The sequence below is a fragment of the Eubalaena glacialis genome, chromosome 3 (assembly GCF_028564815.1).
Source record: "Eubalaena glacialis isolate mEubGla1 chromosome 3, mEubGla1.1.hap2.+ XY, whole genome shotgun sequence".
NCBI classification, from domain to species: Eukaryota; Metazoa; Chordata; class Mammalia; order Artiodactyla; family Balaenidae; genus Eubalaena; species Eubalaena glacialis.
The window spans coordinates 53585400-53605983 of record NC_083718.1 but is presented as its reverse complement, the minus strand read 5'-3'; the positions used below and the strand labels follow the sequence as shown (position 1 = coordinate 53605983).

General features: G+C 53.7%; 1 protein-coding gene across 1 annotated transcript in view; it reads left to right on the top strand.

Moving 5' to 3' along the window:
• The window catches only part of QSOX1 (quiescin sulfhydryl oxidase 1), a 39304-nt gene that overhangs the window by 12565 nt on the left and 6155 nt on the right, over positions 1-20584 (top strand). The window contains 8 exon segments of the mRNA XM_061183052.1: positions 5386-5431; positions 5991-6093; positions 8405-8495; positions 11159-11304; positions 12922-13056; positions 15345-15474; positions 18861-18983; positions 19774-19921. Of these exon segments, the coding sequence (XP_061039035.1) occupies positions 5386-5431; positions 5991-6093; positions 8405-8495; positions 11159-11304; positions 12922-13056; positions 15345-15474; positions 18861-18983; positions 19774-19921 (922 nt within the window).

Here is a 20584-nt window from a genome sequence, read left to right as displayed (position 1 = left end):
AGTCACTTAATGCCCTAGCCGCTGGCCTCAGTTTCTTTGTCTGAAAAATGTGATGATAATATCTACCTAATAGGATTGTTGCCAAGTATGAAATGAGGTCTTACATGTGAGAGTGCCGAGACACTGTGGTATTAGCCGAAGTTCCATAAATGTTAGTTGTCTTCCTTCCTGTTGCCCTGTGGGCTCATGGTAGCCCCTCTGTGATACCCCATTTGAGGCAGTCCATCCATCAACAGCTGTTGAGTGAATGTTTGCTCGGGGCACAGCACTGTGCTCATCATTGTGGAGAAGCCAGACCTGTAAACCATGGCCAGAAACGTAAGCGAGGCCGGCCAGAGAGGAAGGCGCTGCGCACAAGGGCACTCAGAGCTCCCAGCTAGTTGACAGGCAGGGAGTGATGGGTACACGGTGAACGCTGAGGGAGTTTGCCTGGGGTCACTGAGTTCTTTCCTTCCCACATCAGAGAGGACTTCATGGGGGAGGAGGAGTTCCCGGAGGACGGAGACTTCCGAGTGGGTGGAGTTTGGCTGGGAGAGAGGAGGAATGCGGGCAGGATATGAGAGCAGAGGATGTGGGTGGAACCCTGTGGGGAGTTGAGAAGGCTGGTCTGGCTGGAGCAGAGGCTCTTGTGCGGGGCTGAGGCAGGACCCCGGAAGGAGGGAGCCCAGGGATGGCAAGTCCTGAATTCAAGGCTGGGAGTGGGGAGTACCGTCTGGGCTGTTACTTTATGTGGCTCTTGTGAGATGTCAGGGAGGGGGACAGGACTCAGAAAGACATCTCCTGCCTCTCTCTGGAAAAAGGAGATAGGCCCCCCTCTCAGCAGTCACCTGCCCTCTGCCAAGTCTCTCCTCCACTGACGGTCCACAAGGTAGAAACGCTTAAGCTTGTGCATCCTCGCAGGCTCACTGTAAGGTATTTGGAGGTCACTCTCCTTAAAACTTGTTTTGAAAGCTTGGATTCAGTGCCATTGATGGTCGCCACTGCAAAGCGTGCTTTCTGTTTAGCCTTATTTGGCCCCCAGGAAGGCAGTTGCTGCTGGATAGGTTGGTAAAGACCTGCCCAATGCCATCTGGTCACCTGCCTTTGGGGAGACAGGGAGGATTCCAGGGCCTCCACGGTTGGGGAGGGCAGAAGCTCCTGTGTCAAGTGTTGAGAGGAAAGGGACTGGGTGCTGACTGCTTCTGGAGGAAAGGAGACTCCCTGCTGGAGTCTTAATTGCCTGTTTCCAAGGAGTGGTGGCCCTTTCCCTTGGGTAGGGCACACGCCTCCAACAGCTGACTTAATAAGCATGCAGATTAATAAGAGGACAAAAATGTGCCCTGACTCGATTTTAATGTGATTTTTGCTTGAGCTTCCAAGCTGATCAAAGGGTAGAGATTCTCTGTTCAACTGAACAGATGTCCTTTGAGTGTTTCCATGTCCTAGACACTGTGCCAGGCACTGTGGGGCTTGCAGAGGTGAATAAGCTATAGTCCTGCCCTCCCAGGTGGGAGGTGGGTGGGTGGGAAGTTCGGGTTCAAGTCCATCATAGCTGAAATGTAGGGAATGGGGGCAGGGCAGTGGGAGGTAAATGTGGGTGGAGGCAGATCCTGGAAGGACTCGAACGCTCTGAGTTTGGACATTATTCCTTGGCAGTAGGGAGTCATGGAAGGGCTTTGAGGAAGAGGGACATGATCAGACCAGAATTGTCCCTTAGAAACCCAAACAAGGTGACAGTGAGGGTGATGGCTCCATCATTTCCAAAGATGGAGCATATGACCATTTCTGAGGGCATGAGGTGGGGACAGGTAGAGACAGTTGTAGTGGTCCAGGAAGCAGGTGGTAGGCCCTGGTCTAGAAAAGGCAGCTGGTCTCAAGGATTGTAGAAGAGGTATCACAAAGGTCAAGTTCACAGACCACAGGCGTTGTGGGAGAGGGAGATGCTGGTCTGGGTGATGGGGAGGAGGGCGATCACTGGGTGAGATAAGTAACATGGGTGGAGAAACAGGTTGTGGGAGGGGTGACTCAGTCTTGGAGAGTGTGTGTGTATTGGGGGAGGGGTGCCCTGACACCTGGAAGAAACAGAAGTTAAGACAGGTGAGGACCTGAGACAGGGTTCAGGTCACAAACCATTTGGACAAGGTAGATGACATCAGCAAGGGAGACAAACAATGGGTTGGTTTGTCCATTCACCCGTTTATTCACTCATTCATTCAAAAGCATAGCTTGAGCCCCTCGTTTGTGACAGAGCCTCCCAGGGCTTTTTAAACAGAAGAGTGCCGTGATCTGACGCATGGCTGGAGGAGAAACTGGGGCCAGGAGATGGCACAGGAGAGGAGTCCAGAGCAAGGCTGGGACAAGGGCGAGGGGAAGGCTGTGAAGGTGGCCTTGAAGGCCTGGGCAGTGTCAGGAAAACCAAGGGAGGGTGGTGACATGAAGGCAAAGAAGGAGAGTGTCGGGAAGATGTGGCACAAAAAAAACCCTGGCCGAGTGGGGAGAAACGGGCAGTGATAGCATCAGATACTGCAAAGAGAGCAGGAAGGGCTGGAAGTTCATTGGACCAGCCAAAGAGAAGGTCAGCCAAGCTTTCCTGGAGTGGTCCCAGCTGAGTGGTGGGGGCATGAGCCACAGCCAGCTTCGCGGGAAGGAAGAGGACTGAGGGCAGACACTGTTTTGAGAAATTTGGTGGCACCAGGAAATGGGACATGCAGCAACTGGAGAAGCCTCTATTCCCATCCTCCATCCCTTCGTGTCCTTTTTTTTTTTTTTTTTTTTTTTAACTTTAGATTAGGAGGATCTGAACCTGTTTGCAGGCATAGGGAAGGAGCTGGTAGACAAGGGGAAAGATGAAAGAGAGATTAATTGATAGGAAAAAGTTCCTCTAGAGTGTGAGGTATGGGAACCAGCCCTCAGGTGGTGACATTGTTCTGGAAGGTGGCTGGGAAGCTTCTGGGGACAGAAGGGAAGGCTGCGTGACTGAAGTAACTGGAGAGAGGAGGGGGCCTTCCCTGTAGCCCTGCACCTCATGGAGGAGGGGAGCTCTCGGAATTCCTGCACTCCCCTATTGCAGGCTCCTGTCTGACTCCCCACTGCCCATGGCTGGGGCCTTCAGAAGGCTCAGCTGGGGTCTGGGGAGGCTGCCCTTTGATGGAAGTAATGCCAGCCCCTTTATTTATTTATTTATTTATTTATTTATTTATTTATTTATTTATTTAATTTATTTATTTTTGGCTGTGTTGGGTCTTCATTTCTGTGCTAGGGCTTTCTCTAGTTGCGGCAAGTGGGGGCCACTCTTCATCGCGGTGTGCGGGCCTCTCACTATTGCAGCCTCTCTTATTGCGGAGCGCAGGCTCCAAACGCGCAGGCTCAGTAGTTGTGGCTCACGGGCCTAGTTGCTCCGCGGCATGTGGGATCTTCCCAGACCAGGGCTTGAACCCGTGTCCCCTGCATTAGCAGGCAGACTCTCAACCACTGCGCCACCAGGGAAGCCCCCAGCCCCTTTTCATAAGGCACCTGCTCAGATCTTGGAGACCTGATGGTTGAAGAAGAGTCCACCAGACTACTTTACAGTAGCTGATAATAACAACTGTAGCCATGGAGAGCCACATGGCTTAAGGCGTTAAGATGTCAGTCATGTTTTTATGCCTGTGGAAGCAAGTTGAAGTCTATTCTGTCTGTACAAGGGCGCCATCACTGTGAATAACTGCAGCTGTAAAGGTCATCCTCTGGGTTATTATTTGTGAGCAAACCAAACCCCAAATAGGTGTGTCTTTTATTTTGTTCCTGAGAAACAGTGTCAGCCCATAAATGCCTTAACATGCTTTATCTACTTGATTTCATGTCACAGTCCTAGAAAACTGTGCTCGTTTTTACAAGCATAAGGATAGCATATAATTTTATTAATTCAAAATGTATTCAGTGACTGCGAAGAACACTATTATGAATGTATGTGGCATGTGTCAGTGGCTGGTTTTCACCCAGAATAAAAGCTTATATTAATGCTCTAAGTAGAGAGAGAATAAAACAGGGTCCAGGTGAAGTCAGCAGGAGCGGGAGAAGGTTGCAGGTGGGGAGAGATGGACGGCTTCTCTGCATCTTTGTTGTTCATGTGGGAGAGGGGGGCAGGTGGCCTCCAGATTTCAGTTTTCTGCCTACAAGTGGCTAGAATCAACAGATCTAGCTGATCAATGTTTCCTAGTGTTTCAAAGGAACAAGGGAAGGGGCTGATGACAATATAGTTACAATGTTAACATTTATTGATTTCTTACTGTGTGCACCAGGTACGGTGCTAAGCACTTTGGATGTATTGTCATTGAATCCTCGCAGCAGTTCTCCAAGGTAGATGGTGTCATCCTCATCTTAAAGATGAGAAGGTTCAGAGAGGTTAATAGAGTGCCCAAGGTCACACAGCAAGAGCATAGCGGAGCCAGGCCTTGAACCCAGGTCTGGTAGACCTGAGGGCCTGCACTCAGCCACCAGCTTGGGATAAGGCCGAACAGCTCTGCTACTCGGCAGAGGCCCAAGGTGGCTACAAGTAGCCCCGAGGTTAGGGACCTCAAGAAGAGGCCTCTTCCCAGACTGCAGGCTCTTCCTCAGGCAGTTAAGTGGCCACCTGTCAGGACAGCTGAACTCTGTTACCTTCTGAGCCCAGGAGAGCACAAGCCAGAGTTCTGGCAGCTCTCCCACCGCTTAGACAGGAGCTCAAGTTCTAAGGAGTTGTCCTCTGTTCTCTCTGTCCTCTCTCCCAAGGAGGCAACAGACTGGGCCTGGGTGTCATGCACATGGGGAGAGAGTTAAACTGGCCTGTCTGTAATAAGGCTTGTTTCTTCAGGGGCTCAAGCCCACCCCTCAGTAGAACCAAACTGGAGACCCCTCCAATTCTGGAGTGTCTGCTGAGCCAGGCTGGGAGTCCTCGGTGGCCAGAGACACAAGCCTCGCTGCCTTTTTCCAAGATAAGGAACCAGGACAGATCGCCTCAGAGAGCAGCTAACGTTTTCCAGGGTGTGCGTGGGGAGTATGAAGTGACTTCACTTAATTTTTTCCGATGGGTCTGCATCACTTATTTATAGAGCAACTACTTTCTAGTCCCTATGTGCCGGGTCCCAGTGCTTCGTAGAAACAGAACCCCCTCAGCCAAGTGTCCGAGCCGCAGCTTCCCGGGGTGCTCCAGAGCTGTGAGGGCAGGGATCAGGTGCAGGACACCAGGGAGAGGAACCAGGGTCCCGCTCCAAGAGCAGAGACCTCCTGCTCTCATTTTACAGATGAAGAAACTGAGGCTCACAAAAGTCAAGTCATTTCCCCAAAGTCACCCCGTTTGGTAAGCGGCTGGGTCTCAAACACAGACCCACCTGGCGCGGGTGCTGTGCTCTTAGCTCCACTGACTCTTTTCTGTGTGTTTGCTTCCAGTTCTTTAACGCCTATTCCAAGACCGGCTCAGGAGCTACACTGTCAGGTGGGTGTCCCAGCTCGTGGGGTCTCATTGGCGCTGTCAGCGTCTTTCTCCCCCTCTTTTGCCTGGGCTTCTACTGGGGTGAAGAGAGCCCAGCAAGGTCTGCAGGGTGAGGAGGTCCCCAGTGAAAGCCAAATTTGTGTTTTCCTGGAAGTGTCGTTCCCAGCCAGCCTGGAAGATGCCTTTGGGAAAACAAGGCTGAAGAAGCCCTTCCATTTGGGCCCATCTGGGAAGCGGGGAGGGTCCCATGTTCCCAGAATAGCCCTTCGTGTCAAAGTAGGGTTGACATCCAGAGGGGCAGCCAGATAGCGTGGGGAGGGCCCTCGGGGCCCAGGTCTGAGGGACTCTCTCCTGCCCTGAGGGATGGGTCCCCCTGCCATGCTTAGGACCACAGGGGTGGGGTGCACACCCCCCCCCCCCCGATACGGAGAGGACTGAGATGCGCTCTGTTTTGCTCAGCTCGTGCCCTGGGCCCTTTGCTTCCATGAGGCAAGCTGACAAGGGCACTGGGATTCATTCTCCTCTCTTCACGCCCCTTGCCTGTGTCCATCTTCATTTACAGTGGCTGGTGCTGATGTGCAGACGCTGCGGGAGAGGCTTATTGACGCCCTGGAGTCCCATAGTGACACGTGGCCCTCCGCCTGTCCCCCACTGGAGCCTGCCAGGTATTTGGGGCTGGGGCAGGCCCAGGGCAGTGTGGCAGGATGGCAGGCCGGGGACCGGGCCGGTTCTTCCTGTTGCCTGAGCGGTGGACACTCCAGTGGACCGGAGCCCAGAGCTGCCTGGAGCAGCTGGTGGAGGGCTTCTCATTGCTGGAGGTCCTACCCGAGGAGCCCTGACTTCCTGGGGCTGACAGGGATGCAAGGGCCCATCCCACCCGGTGGGAAGGAAAAGACGGGCGGGGTTCTCCGGGTCATACCTGCTGCTACTTCTCAGAACCTGGAATGTCGGAGGGATGCAGCTGGATTTCACATGATCTAACCCAGGGAGGGTCCCTGAGAGGGTGGGCGTGGGGAGGAAAAAGGGCGACCAGATGCCGTTTAGAGGAAAGGGGATGGGGGACTGAGAAGCACAAAGCCCTGTAAAATGAAGGTGCTCATTTCCTGAGCCATGGCTGTGACCATGGGGGATGGGGAGGTGACTCTGCTCCCTGGGCTGCAGAGCGTCAGGTGGCTGGTGTCCTATATCTACCTGCCAGGCAGCCTTCCAGGATCGCCTCTATTCTAGGAAATCAGGATAATGAGGTGCACGGTGTCTCACTCTAACTCTCCCACAGAGGGAAACAGGTAGATTGAAAACACGAGGTGTCCTGCCCTTCTGGACGAGAACTCCGGATAGGAGAAAGCCCACCTTAAGGGGCCAAGAAGGAGCAAATCCAAGTACCAGCTGGGGCTGCTAGAGGGAGCCCAGCCACAGAACACAGTGAAGGTTCCGGATGCTGAGAAGGCCTCAGGAGGCAAACACTGGGGCTTCAGCGCCCACCCTAAGTCTGCTGGTGTCTGGAAAGCTGAGGCCCTGCTGAGGGACTGTGTTTCCAAGTGTCAGTTGGTGTTGAATCCAACTCACAATGATTCTTTTATCATCTTTCCCAATTCTCCATCCTCCCAGAGGGCCTCATGGAGCCCCTGGACTGAGTGTATGGTCTTGGTTTGGGGTTCCACAGCCAGACCCCATCTCTCCAGGAAACACCTCGCTCCTTCTTCCATTTCTCAATGATCGTGTCTCTGCCTCTCTCTCTTTCTTACACCCACCCTCCCTCATGGTGCCTTTTCAGCCCAGAAGATCTCAAAAGCAACCAGCCAGGTAAACCTGCCAGCCTCTGTCAAAGTGATCCTTCTAGAGAGCTTTAGGGAGGAGGTGGGGACCTGTGGTGGAAGGTGGGCTGCCTCTTCCAGAAGTGTGAGTGGGAATGGACGGGATGGGGGCGAGTTACGTGGTCAGCCGCCTGTGGGCTCGCTCTTCTGCCAGCCTTGGGGAGGTCTGGGGAAGTTGCCTGAGAGGCCACCTGCTACCACCCCAGGGGCTGTCAGTGACCATCCACCCACTGGGGTACACTCTGGCCCCCGCCTCTCTGGCATGGCGTTTGTACTGTTGCTGGGCTGGGCTCCATTGGCCCCATGTTGCGCCTTCCGTTTGGAGGTAACCACTGCCACGTCACTGGATCCGGAGGAGGGAAATAGGTCATCAGGTTGGGGACAAAAGTAGATGCTGTTGTCTTCTGTTACATGGCTGATGATGTTCTGCTTTTAATTGAAATAAGGGAACAAATCATTTTTGTATCATGCAATTGTTTTCTATTGAAACTCTGTGTTTTTAAAACAGCTTGTATCTTAATTCTTTGATTTGGGGGGAATAATAAGATTTGCCTTCTTATTAATTTCCACCTTTGTCCTGGGGCCCTAGTTTCCTCGTCTTAAAATAAGGAGGTTAAAATCTTAAAATAAGATTAGATAGCTTCTAAGAGCTCCTGTACCCAGGACTTTCTGATTCTTTAGTTCCTTTTGTATGCCTGCTCCAGGAGTAGAAGAAGCACATCTCCCAGTTGGTAGTGACTTAGCACAGATCAAGGCTTGTGTCTGATGGGTAGTAAACACCAGCTTCTTAGGGGACCAGTAAAAACTGCCCTCTAAGCCTGGGCCTTACCCAGAGCATAGAAACACCTGGACTCAAAGCGTGCCTCCCCCGGTCTCCTCCTCAGAATGCCCGTACGCACTCCTGACTCTGAAAAAACAACCCAAAAAGGAGGGTGAAGTGAAGAACCAGGTTTCGGTAATAGGCAGAGAGAGTCTTTTGAGACTCAAGGTTTGGTTTACTCCCACTGGAGGGCTGGCGTGGAGAGACTTCCTCGAAGTCTTGTGTGCAAACAGAGAAGGAGGTGTGTCTGGCTGCACTCACGGTACTGGGTCAGCCACGTCTGCTGTCGCCGGTTTTGCTTTCTTCCCACCACAGAGTGACTGCCAGTGTTGTCTATTGCAGGCTGGAGGAGATTACTGGATTCTTCGCAAAAAACGATGAAGAGTACCTGGCGCTGATCTTTGAAAGGGAAGGCTCCTACCTGGGTAGAGAGGTGAGCTGCCTGCAGGGTCCCACAGCTCCTGCATAGCCCCTGGGAGAGAGCCAAGAGCAGGGCTGTTCCTGTGCACTTCTTAGCCCAGCACTGGCCTGACCCCTGCTGGGGGAAACGGGAAGTGTAGGAGCTGGACCTTTCTGTTTAAAGCCTTTATGTCTGCTTGGATCTTCCTCGTGGAAACTGAGAATGATAACACCTGCTGTTTATTGAGCATTGCACTAGATTGCTGACACACGTAGTTGCTGATCTTTCTAATTAACGAAGATGGTCAAATAACAGGTCGAAGATCACACAGCCAGTGAACTGGTAGAGCAGGACTTCAAACCAGGTCTGTCCGCCTCCAAAGCTTGTGTTATTTCCACACTACCCCGCCCCCAAAGAATTGGAGTAAAAAATCTGGGGGAGAGGGAACATCAGAGAGCCTCTAGTCCCTCTTGAGGAAATGGGCTCCCTTCCCAGGTGAAGCAGATAACAGAATCAGGCGGGTTGGAATCTCCACTCCATCACTTATGTGCTATGTCTGTGATCACGTTACTCAACTTTCTTGAGCTTCGTTTCCCTGCCTTTGAAGTGGTGACAGTTACCTTTTTTCAGAGTGTGGTTGGGAACATCAAGTGAGGCGGTTTAGAGGAAGAACCTGGATGAGTAACTGGCAGAGTACGTGCTTTATAAAGGTCCATCCCCGGCCTGATGCAGAGAGTCTGGCGTTCCACCGCTGCCTCATGGACTTCGCAGGCCACGGGGCTTTTCCCAGATGCAGAGGTGGGACGGGCCGGTGCCTGGGAGAAGTTCCAAGGCAGTGCAAGGACACAGAGAGGGGATGAAATTAAACACCACTGTTGACTCTGAATGGTTTTCCTCCTGAAACTCACCAAGCACAGTTGAACGCTCCGAGCTGTCTCCAGACCTCTCAGCCCCAAGAGAGGAAGCATGGAGGTGGGATGGGCAGGGAGCTTTGCTGAAGGAGTACCTGACCCTTCTGGTCCCATTCCAGGCCTGGGGTCATGCCTGTACAGGTGATTGATAAATGTTCATTGGAATCAGCTCTTCCTCCTACGCTCCCCCATTCCCCTAGTAACCAAGGGCAGTGGTCCCGTGTCCATGCAGAGGTGCCCAGGGATGGTTAGTTTGAGAGGCAGGAGGGCACAGTGGCCAAGAGCCCCAGCTCTGGAGGCAGATCGACCTGGGATTTACAGCCCAGCTCAGGCGCTTGCTACATGTATGACCTGATCACATGATTTCACTGCTGAGCTTCGGTTTTTGCGTCTACTGTACGATAGGAGTTTTATTTTTTAAAGAAATACTTATGTACATAACTACTAGTCATTGTTAGAAGCACTTTTATAAAATTAACCCATTCAGTCTTCTTAACAGCCCTTGGAGGTGGGTATTGTTATTACAATTTTGCAAGTAAGGACGTTGAGTCAGGGAGAGGTTTAGTCTGAGGGGGCAGGATTTAAACCCAAGCAGCCATGGTATACTGCACCACCTGGCTTGGTCTCCTAGTAATTGTTCCTATTTCATAGTGAGTATTATTTTGAAGATTAAATGAAGTAATCTATATACAGAACATAATACCTATTCAATAAATATTACGTAACAGTATATTTCTCCTTCTTAATTCTTTCTAAAAATAAAATCATCGCGTCTAAGTATGTTTTTCCGATTTGGAATATAGACAGAAAGTCTTACAAATATCAGAACAAAACTGAAACCACTTTTTTTTTCTTCCAAATATCAGATACATACATTTTTTAAATTTTTTTTTTTATTGGGGTATAGTTGCTTTACAATGTTGTGTTAGTTTCTGCTGTACAGCGAAGTGAATCGGCTGTATGTATACATATATCCCCTCTTTTTTGGATTTCCTTCCCATTTAGGTCACCACAGAGCACTGAGTAGAGTTCCCTGTGCTATACAGTAGGTTCTCATTAGTTATCTATTTTATACATATTAGTGTATATATGTCAGTCCCAATCTCCCAGTTCATCCCACCCTCCCCTTCCCCCGCTTGGCGTCCATATGTTTATTCTCTACATCTGTGTCTCTATTTCTGCCTTGCAAACAGGTTCATCTGCACCATTTTTCTAGATTCCACATATATACATTAATATACAATTTTTGTTTTTCTCTTTCTGACTTACTTCACTCTGTATGACAGTCTCTAGGTCCATCCACGTCTCTACAAATGACCCAATTTCGTTCCTTTTTCTGGCTGAGTAATATTCCATTGTGTATATGTACCACATCTTCTTTATCCATTTGTCTGTCGATGGGCATGTAGGTTGCTTCCATGACCTGGCTATTGTAAATAGTGCTGCAGTGAACATTGGGGTGCATGTGTGTTTTTGAATTTTGGAAACCACATCTTTTTATGCCTTTTGCAAATTGTTCTCATTGGAAAGAAAATTACATCAAATTGGAACTGTCCTCAAAGATTCAAGATGTGTGGTCCGCACCATTCCGAGCAGGCAGCGTTTGCACTCCTTACAGCGGGGCAGACGTGGTTGGCGGCAGGAGACTCTCACTCGTCATGATAGTCTACTCTTGGAAAGGTTTCAAGTCTGGCTAGAGCACAGCTGCCACCCAGGTGCCTGCCCAGGCCTTCCCTCTGTCCAGTGGCTTGGCCTACCCCTGCAAGTGTCTCACTGTCTCTGCAGGTGACTCTGGACCTGTCCCAGCGCCGGGGCGTAGCGGTGCACAGGGCCCTGAACACACAGCATGACGTGGTGAACAAGTTTGGTGTCACCGACTTCCCATCGTGCTACCTGCTGTTTCGGAATGACTCTTTCTTCCGGGTCCCCGTGTGAGTGTCTCTCTGCCCCCTCTCTCCCCGCTCCCTGTTCTCCTCCTTTCTCCTGCCTCGAGAGGCTGCCAGCCTTTCACAGGGCCTGACAGGTTCTTTCTCCTGTGAGTCTTCTGAGGAGTCCATGGGCACCCTCTGCAGGAGAAGCAGATATCTGCCTATGGTGGGTGGGGTGGTGGGCATGCTACAGCCAGGAGTCCAGGCCCAGAACGCTGCCCCCAGCTCAGTAGTTCAGCCTCAGGTCCCCGGCGCACTCAGCACCCAGCGTTGGCGCTTCTGCCCCATCCCCACCGCGGCCCTGGCCCTATTCCCCATCCTCCTCTCTTCACAGACAGACTCCGCAGTCTGCAGGCCTGGCAAGCACTCAGATACGCCTGACCCTCCCTCCCTTTGGTTTTCTAATTGCAGAAAAGTTAATTAGGAGCCAGACAATAGCCGGTTCCGAAATGCCAAGAGAGAACAATCAGGCCAGCCGTAGCCCCTCTGTCAGGCTCCCGCTGCTGAATGGCGCCAGATGGTGCCTCAGTGCCCTCCCTGGGCAGATGATTGATGTCCACCCGGCCCTGCAGGCAGGAGTGCGAGGGCCAGGGAGACCAAGGCTGGCCTGAGATGTCCAGCGAGCCGCTCCTCAGGGCCATTAGTGCCATCCAGCACCAGGGCTGGGCAGCGCGGCCACCCGCCCTCACCCGGCCCCAGTCACCTGGCAGCACTGGGCCAGGCCTTGTCAGAGAGCGCCGGCGGGGGGCGGGGGGGGCAGCACGATGGCCGCGGGGACAGGGAGGGGCAGGAAGTGCCAGTCCTGGTGGGGAGCAGAGGCATTGTTTCCTCTCTCGGAGTTGGTGGAGGGGAAAATTGTTTGTGATGACGCTGCTTCTGAGCCATCTGCTTGTCGGTAAACATTGGGCCGGGACAGTGGAGTGGAAAGCAGTGCTTCCCGGTGCCAGGTCCCCTGGGGTGTCCCATCACGCTGCTGGTCTTCACATCCCTCCCTCCAGGGGCCTTGACCAGGAGGCGCCGCCTGCCCTTGAGGACTCCGCTTTATGAGACGAGAGAGAGATCAAAAGGATTGTCAGAATTTTCGTGGTTTGGGGTCGTTGCTGCTATTTTTTAAAAATCATGTATCAAACTCCCTTGACCTCCTTGGGGAGTAATGTCACCTCTGGTACCTTGGAGCAAGCTTGTGAGGTTCCCTGAGGCCATGTGGCACTTTGTAGCTTTGGTCTCTGGGGAGGGTCGTCAAACCCACCATCCAGTCCGTGGCCAGAAGGAGCACTGTCCCCAGAGGGCCCTCCTCCTCCCTAAGGTGCCCTGTCTCCCCACCTCTCCGAGGCAGGTTGAGGAATTCACGGGCCCAGCCGCTTTTCCAGGTGGGATTTTGACTTCAGACTGGTGTCAGAGAGGCTTTCCACAGCGTGAGCAGTGAATAGAAAGGTTAACGTGAGGCAGGGGTGCCCCAGTTTTTACCTCACTGAGGATAAGACCGAACCAGGTTCAAGTATTTCTGAATAAGCATTCCTGCCAGGTGAGCCACCCGCCTCCTCTCCTGCCGCGAGTTAGCTCTGGGGTTTTGTTCCTCCGTGCTCACTGCCTCTCCCCCACGGTTCCCTTCCCTCACAGGCTTATGGAATCCAGGTTCTTCTACACCATGTACCTGCGGAGGTTCTCCAGGGACACCAGCGAGGCTGTCTACACCACGGCTGCGCCGAACACCTCTAGCACCATAACCCCTACCATGTGGAAAGTTGCAGATCCGTAAGGCCATGCCTGGTCCTCCTCATCCCTTCCCTTCCCCACCCTCTCTTCTCATCACAGACACCCCCCTTCCTTCTGCACTCTGTTCCTTGTCACAAGCTTGGCACGTGTCATCCTGAGCCCAGACCCCCCGAGGGCTGGCCTTGGCCTATGGGGGCCCCCGGCCGCTGGCCACGCACAGGAGAGTCTTAAATGTGCAGAGGCGGCAGCGTCTGCTGACTGTATTCTTCATGATGGAACGCATACTTTCCGATGCCCACATTCCTTAAGCTTAACTCTATTCAAGACCAAGTAGAATCAGCTTGGAAGGATAATCTGCAGCCTCCAAAACAACTTCCCACCCAAGCATTTATTGCTTCAGCACAGATTTTTGAGTACCTGCTATGTGCTAGGCACCATAAATACCGATTGTGCAGGGCAGATGCAAGCCCTGCCCAGAGTTTACAGTCCCTTCGCAGCATCCCTTCTAGGAAGGCACTCGACCTCAGTTGAATGCCTCTGGTGTCAGGGAGCTCACTGCTTTTCAAGATAGCCAGTGTCATCGTGCACAGTTGTAAGCATGAGGTAACTGTTCTCTCTGAGGCTCCTTGGCTCTGCCCTGGTGGTAGAATTTCTGCTTGTTGGGCAGGGAGATGGGGCCGTAGACCTCTTGCTCTGGCCCCCAGCATGGTACCACATGGAAATGGCTGACCAGGAAGCTCAGAGCTGAGTCCAGAGGGCGGCTTCCACAAGGGGGCTGCACGAGAGAACTGGGGGCAGGGTCACTGGATTTCGGGAAGGATTTTGCATCCCAACATGAGAGACTCTAAGGGTGGAAAGTGCTAGTGGAGAGGTTTTTAGTAAATCAGGTGGGAAGGAAAGAGAAAGTAAGAGGTGGGAATGCTCATTATAATCATTCAAATTATGATTATTCAGATCATTCAAATTGCTATTATGGCTAACACTTCTAGTCTTATGTGCCAGACTCTGCTGGGTACTTGCGTCCATTATCTCCTTTAGTCAGGGGGCCACTCCTTGAAGCAGAACACAGGAACGGAGAGGTAAACTGAGGCCCCAGGACACGGAAGTGGAGCAGAGGGAGGGGACTTTGGCACGAGGGTAAAGCGCAGGTGGCCACAGTGCTCACCCCGTCAGCTGACCTTGTTGGCTTCCCACCACCTCAGGAGGCAGGTGGGGCAGGAGTCCATTTTACAGGTGAGATCACTGAGGCCGGAGAGGCGGGTTGAGTTGCCCAAGCTCCCAGAGCTAGCCCACCATAGAAGGAGGCAAGAATCTAGGGGTCAGGAGGCAGGGGTAGAGAAGCAGCCCTTCCCTCAGGACCCTGAGCCCAGATCCCACAAGAGCGTGATGGGCACGGGGTGAGCAGCCAGCTTCGAGCCTGCAACCCTTCCCCCAGGGCTGGGGTCAGCCCGAGAGGTGGGAGATGGAGCTCTGATGCTCAGGGTCTGGCAGCTGCAAGGACGTCAGCCAAAATAAATGTAAACCCCACTTCCCCTTCTCCCCAACCCCATTCTCAGCCTTGGCGGGCAGCCAAACCCTTGGTCTTTCAAAGAGCACCCAGCTTCTCGAGCCATGTTGTGTGGGTGCGCCCCTGTTGGTCTACTTGTCTGTCCCTAGGGATCTTTGTTCAGAACAGAGAATGAAGCTCAACCTTCTACTAGTGGCCTGATAAAAACACCTTTAGTGAGTGATGGGAGAGGCTGGCCCTGGACCTGCAGAGGAGGAACCCTACTCTGTGCCAGGAGCTGCTGAGAGTTTTACATTTGTGCTTTTGTTTAATCCTCTCAGCAACCTACTTGTGAGCAAGTTACTACTATCCCCATCTTACAGATAAGGAATTGAGGCTCAGAGAAGTTAAGTAATTCGCCCAAGGTCACACAGGTAGTTACTGGCAGAGCCAAGTGCTAACTTATTTATTTTATTTTATTTTATTTTTACTGAAGTATAGTCGATTTACAGTGCTGTGCCAATCTCTGCTGTACAGCAGAGTGACTCAGTTATACACAGACAGACATTCTTTTGCATTATGGTCTATCACAGGATATTGAATATAGTTCCCTCTGCTATGCAGTAGGACCTTGTTGTTTATCCATCCTATGTATAATAGTTTGCATCTTTTAACCCCAAACTCCCAATCCTTCCCTCCCCAACCCCAAGTGCTAACTCACAGGACTCTGTGACCATCAGTAGTGCCTCCTCTTCTCTCCCTTTGGCCCTGGGTGCTCCTCCCCAGCCCCTGCCCCATGGTTAATACCCTTTTCTCTCTCTGGCTCCCTCTGGGTCCTCAGCTCCAAGATCTACATGGCTGACCTGGAATCTGCACTGCACTACATCTTCCGGGTAGAAGTGGCCAAGTTCGCTGTCCTGGAGGGGCAGCGCCTGGTGGCCCTGAAAAAGTTCATGTCGGTGCTGGCCCAGGTGAGCAGGGCCCTGCCCTCCCTTGTGCGGCAGCCCCACACCACACGGGATCAGTGCGCATCCCTGAAGCAGGTGCCGGGCCAGCCCCTCCCTCAGGAGCTCGTGGTCGGGCTGGACACCTGGACCCGCGGCTGTCCCAGTCTACCATGGGCTGCTACCCTGCGGTCTGCGCCCTCCTCCCGTCAGCCCCGTACCACCAGGGACAACCCCCTTCCCCAACCCCACCCTGTGCAGGGGGGTGGGCGGAACCCAGGGCCTCATGCCCTGGGGATATTCCCAGCCAGCTCTGCCTGCCTGAGTCCTCCACCTCAGGCCGAGCCTGGAGTGTGGCCTCTCACTCCCTGCCGTGGTCACTGGGAAAGCAGGACCTGTGGACCCCAGTGAAGGAAAGGAGGCTTTTCTGAATCTCCTCTTTTCCCTCCCAGACTCTGGCCAAAGTCTGACGCAGCTCCCTGGCCTTAGCCGTGCCTTCCTTATTCCTTTGTCGTTTCCTGCCAGCATGGCTACTCCTCGAAGTGTAGCTCCTACTTCCTGAGGACCTGATGTGTGTCAGGCATTTAATCCTCTTAATCTCGCCGCAGGGTGGCAAGTGCTACCCCCATTTAAGAAGTACAGGTCGCTCAAGTGATGTGCCTTAGGCCTCCTGTTAGGTGATGTCATGGCCAGGATTTGAACTGGGGTCCCAGCTTTAGAGCCTGTGCCCTTTCTCTGCCATGCTCCTTGCTCGTCTCTGAAGGTGAGATGCGGGCTGCCTCTTCCCTCTGCACCTGCCGCCTCCTCCCTCCCTGCATCCTTCTCTGCGGCTGCAGGTCCACCGCCAGTGCTGCCCTACTTACATCCCGAGGCTCTGGCTGCCGAGGACTTGCTGAGTCAGATGCGGGCTCCGGTCTCCCTCAGAGGCTGACTGCTGACTCAGCCACCCTCGGCCCCCCGGGAGCCAGGTCTGAGCCCCTCCTTCTGGCGCAGGTCTGCGGGCCGCTGGGACTACCTCTGGGGGTGGTCTGCGCCTCTCCCTCGGGAACTGCCGCCAGCCTAGCCCTCTTCCCTCCTCACCAGTCCTGGCCTTCTGGTCCCCGTGGCTTAGTGACGGGCATCTGTGGTCACACCGAGGACCCTGTGAGGTGGCAAGTGCTTGTCACAGTGCTGTTCCCATCTAAGGCAAGACAGCTTTCAGCCCCTCTCAGATGTTCCACGCAGACTGGGCCCCTGTTCTTCAGCCCAATCTGATAATAGAGCCTTTCCTCAGAGGCTCTGTGAGCCGCTTGGTCCTCAAGTTGCTGAGGCCCAGGGTGGCTGGCCCAGAGAATCAGAGGGGAAAAGTCCTCGAGTAGTTCTGTGTGCTGTCTTCCTGCCTGACGCATGAGGCGGGGCCCCAGGAAGCAGAGAGGGGGTCCCCGTACCCCCCCGCCAGTCCAATCCACTCTGAAGAACTCATCCCAGGGGAATTGTTTATTGTGTGCTGCTTGCATCTCTCAGCTGGACTCAAAGCTGGTTTGGGTTTGGCTCCCAGTGGGACTGTTGCAGCCAGTGTGAGGGAAAAGAATGAGACCCAGGAAATGCCTGAGCGGGGCAGAGGCTTAAGCAGCACCCTCTCCGTGGTGCCCGCCAAGCTTCTGCCCTCAGCAATGCTGGAACTGAGTTTGGAGTGAAGGAGTCCTCCCTGCCAGAAGCCAGGGCCCTCAGAGAGGAAAGTGGAGGGCTGGGGGGCACGGGCTCAGGGGCATCTGCTGTGCAGCACAGCCCCTGGAGACTGCAGAGTATTCTGGCCCTACCCTTGCCTGGGTAGCTTTATCCTGAGTAGCAGTAGTAGTAGCAGCTACCGTTTCTTGAGCTCTGACAAGGTGTCAGACTCTGCAAGGTACTCCTTCGTGTTTTAGCTTATCTGCATTTCTCAGAACAATCTCCACGGGGTGGGTACTAGCATTATCCCATCACAGAGAGGGGAATGGAGGCCCAGAGGGGTAAAGCACCTTGCCCAAGGTCCTCCAGCCAGTGAGTGGCTGAGCTGAGATTTGCGCCTAGTCTCATCTAACCCACACCCTTATGCACGTACACCCTTATGCACTATGTGCGTGCGTGGAGCTCTGAAAGGCTGGGTGAGGAGAGCTCACTCTGCCTGCTCAGCCTTAGGGACCTGTCAGCTGTGAGTATGGCCAGTCGGGAGGCACTGCCCTGCGGCCCAGCCCGGGATCTCCCTGCTCCCTCACGGAAGCGGCTGGCAGGACTGGCCACTGGGTGGCGTGTGGTCACCAGGGTTTCCCTGCTCCCGGCGCAGGGTGACTCCCTGTAGTCCAGAGCCCCTAATTCATCCTTCCTCCTGACACCGTGGCCTTAGAGGGCGTCATCCTTCCAAGTCAGGACGATGGGTGAAGGTCAGTGAGAAACGCTGACTTGAAGCTGTAAATTTGTGTCGAGAGCCCAGAGGCCCGTGTGAGCTGACCAAGAGGGAGCGTGTCAAAGTACAGGATTCTTTCCGGCCACTTCTCCTGCTGGGGGACAGTGTCCAGCCTGGAGATAAGAATACGCCATGACTTTCTCAGAGGACTGGGTCCCTTGGCAGGTTTTTCTGTTTAGGGATCATTCCTGTCTCCAGCACCCTTCTTCTCACCAATGTTTTTCTTTGCTGTTTCTCCTCTTGAGTTTCTCTGTGTTGCCCTCTCGACCTGCCTCTTCGTGGTTTATATGACCTGCTCTGCTACTGCAGCCCTCTCTCTCTCTCCCTCCTTCCCCCACCCTGGGTGTGTTCGTGCGTGCGCACACACAGGCATCCATCCTCCTCCCTGGAGTCCTTGTGGTTTTAAAGCGCTGATACTAATCCGATTTGAGTTGACTTATTGTCAGAGTGGCTTTTCATGCTCCTCAGAGACTGTTGGGAGTTCCCATCAAGATTTGGATCTCGGCTCAAGCCCCTGCACTGCCTTGTCCCCACTGGCAGCCCGTGGAATACAAATGAAAGGCCATTTGCCAGCCTCGCCCAGCTGGTCAGTTAGCGAGTCAGCTGCTCTATCAGAAGATGAGCTGAACAGAGGCCCGTGTGGCCCAGGGGTCCCAGCAGCCCTGGGCAGCGACACAGGAAGGTGCTCAGCCTTCCTCCCAGTGAGCGTGTGCTCGGCTCAGAACCGGAGCCTGCAGCCTGGAGAGGGGGCGGCCTTGAGGGCCTGGTCCCACTGAGCGCCTCTGCCCACCCCTCCCCCTCGCCTTCGCAGGTGCCCCAGAGCAAAGGTAGTGAGGAGCCCACATGTGGGTGTTAGGCAGGATGTTTTCCTGGTGGTCTTGGAACATTCTAAAAAACTGCCTCGGCCCACTTCAGCCTGGCCCCTGGCCTTCCCCAGGACTGCGGAACTCGGGGGGAATTCTTTCTCACTCTCCCCTTATCGCTCCCATAGTACTTCCCTGGCCAGCCCCCGGTCCAGAACTTCCTGCATTCCATGAATGACTGGCTCAAGAAGCAGCAGAGAAAGAAAATTCCCTACGGTTTCTTTAAAACTGCCCTGGACAGCAGAAAGGAGGTGAGTGTGGGAGGGCTAAGGAGGATCTCCACCTCATGCTCGATATCTATGGGAGTGGAAGGGCTTCACCCTGTCACTTCTGACCTCTGTCACCGACCTGCACTCAGGAAGGAGGCAGTGATCGTGGTCGGGTCCTTCCATTAGGAGCGAGTAAACTGCTGTTTATTGAGCTCTCTCTGTACAGACCTCATTTAATCCCCACAGCATGAGTGGAAGGCAGATATTATCCCCATTTAGCAGATGAAGAAACAGAGGTCAAGTAAGTTGTCTAAGATCATACAGCCAGTTAGGTGGTTGGGCTGAGATTTAGAACCAGTTGTGAGACCCCGGTGGTGAGAGAGCTTGTAATTCCAGCCCTCTGCTGCTTCCTGGCATGCTGTGCTCCTCAGCACCGCTTCTGTCCAGGGGCAGCTTTCTGGGCTCCCGCTCTCACCACTGTTCGCAAAGGTGGGCACGTCAGCCAGGAGAGGTGCAGAACCTCACAGACGTGTGGGGTGTCAAAGCTTGACGGGACCTTAGAGATGACCCCCCTCGTTCTACAGAGGGGAGGCTAAGGCTAGAGTAACGATGTGACCTGGTCTGTGTCACGGGTTCTCAGACCTCCTGCTCCTTTGATGGGTGTCGCCAGTGGAAGGGAAATGCCACCTTCAAGGTGATAAACTGAGAAAGGGACCACTTGTTCTGGGGCTCTGTGCTGACCTGGAGTCTTCTGCAAGTTGCTCTCCCCACTTCCCACGCCAACTCCTTTTTCTTCTCCACATATGCATTCATGCTCGTATGTGTCCGTTAGGGCACTGTGATTGCCGACAAGGTGAACTGGGTAGGCTGCCAAGGGAGCCAGCCGCATTTCCGCGGCTTTCCCTGCTCCCTGTGGGTCGTCTTCCACTTCCTGACCGTGGAGGCATCTCGGCAACATGTAGAGCACTCACGAGAAACAGGTGAGTCTGGGCCTGTGCACCCCTTGTGCCTCAGCCGGCCCCGTCCTGCCCTCCGCTGGCTCCCTGCTGCAGGCCTGAACTTAGGGGAGTCCGCGTTTGCAGCTTGGAACCAGAGCGGGGAGGGCCTGGAGTAGCCACTCAGTCCTGCCCGCTGCCCCCGAGGTGGTGCCCCACAAACCGGCGTGAGGCTGCTCCCTGACTTTCTTGTAGCCATAAGCCTGATTTATTTTTAGTCTTCACGAGAGAGTTCTGGTTCTATTTTTTATACTCCCATAAAGAAAAAAACTATGTCTATTTCACAATTTATGCGGCTGATACCGTAGACTCTGAACAATTTTACTGCACTTCCCACTGAAAAATCATTTTCTAGGGGAACCTGGGGAAGTACTTTTCCCCCTTTGCCCTGTTTCATCCCCAAACCGTGCAGCTGCTCTCCACGACCCACACTGCCCCACAACCACTGAACGGGTGGGCATCTAGCTCACTGAGGGGCCAGGCTGACGCCAGGCCCTGGCCCAGCCTGGAGGACACAAAGGAGGAAGAGGCAGTCCCTGCTCCCAGTGGACTGTGAGACAGGTGGGCTCAGGGCTGCCGTGCAGCCTGCCAGGGCCCAGGGGGAGAGCAGGATGTGCGGGTGGAAGAGAGGGAACGCTCCACGCGGTA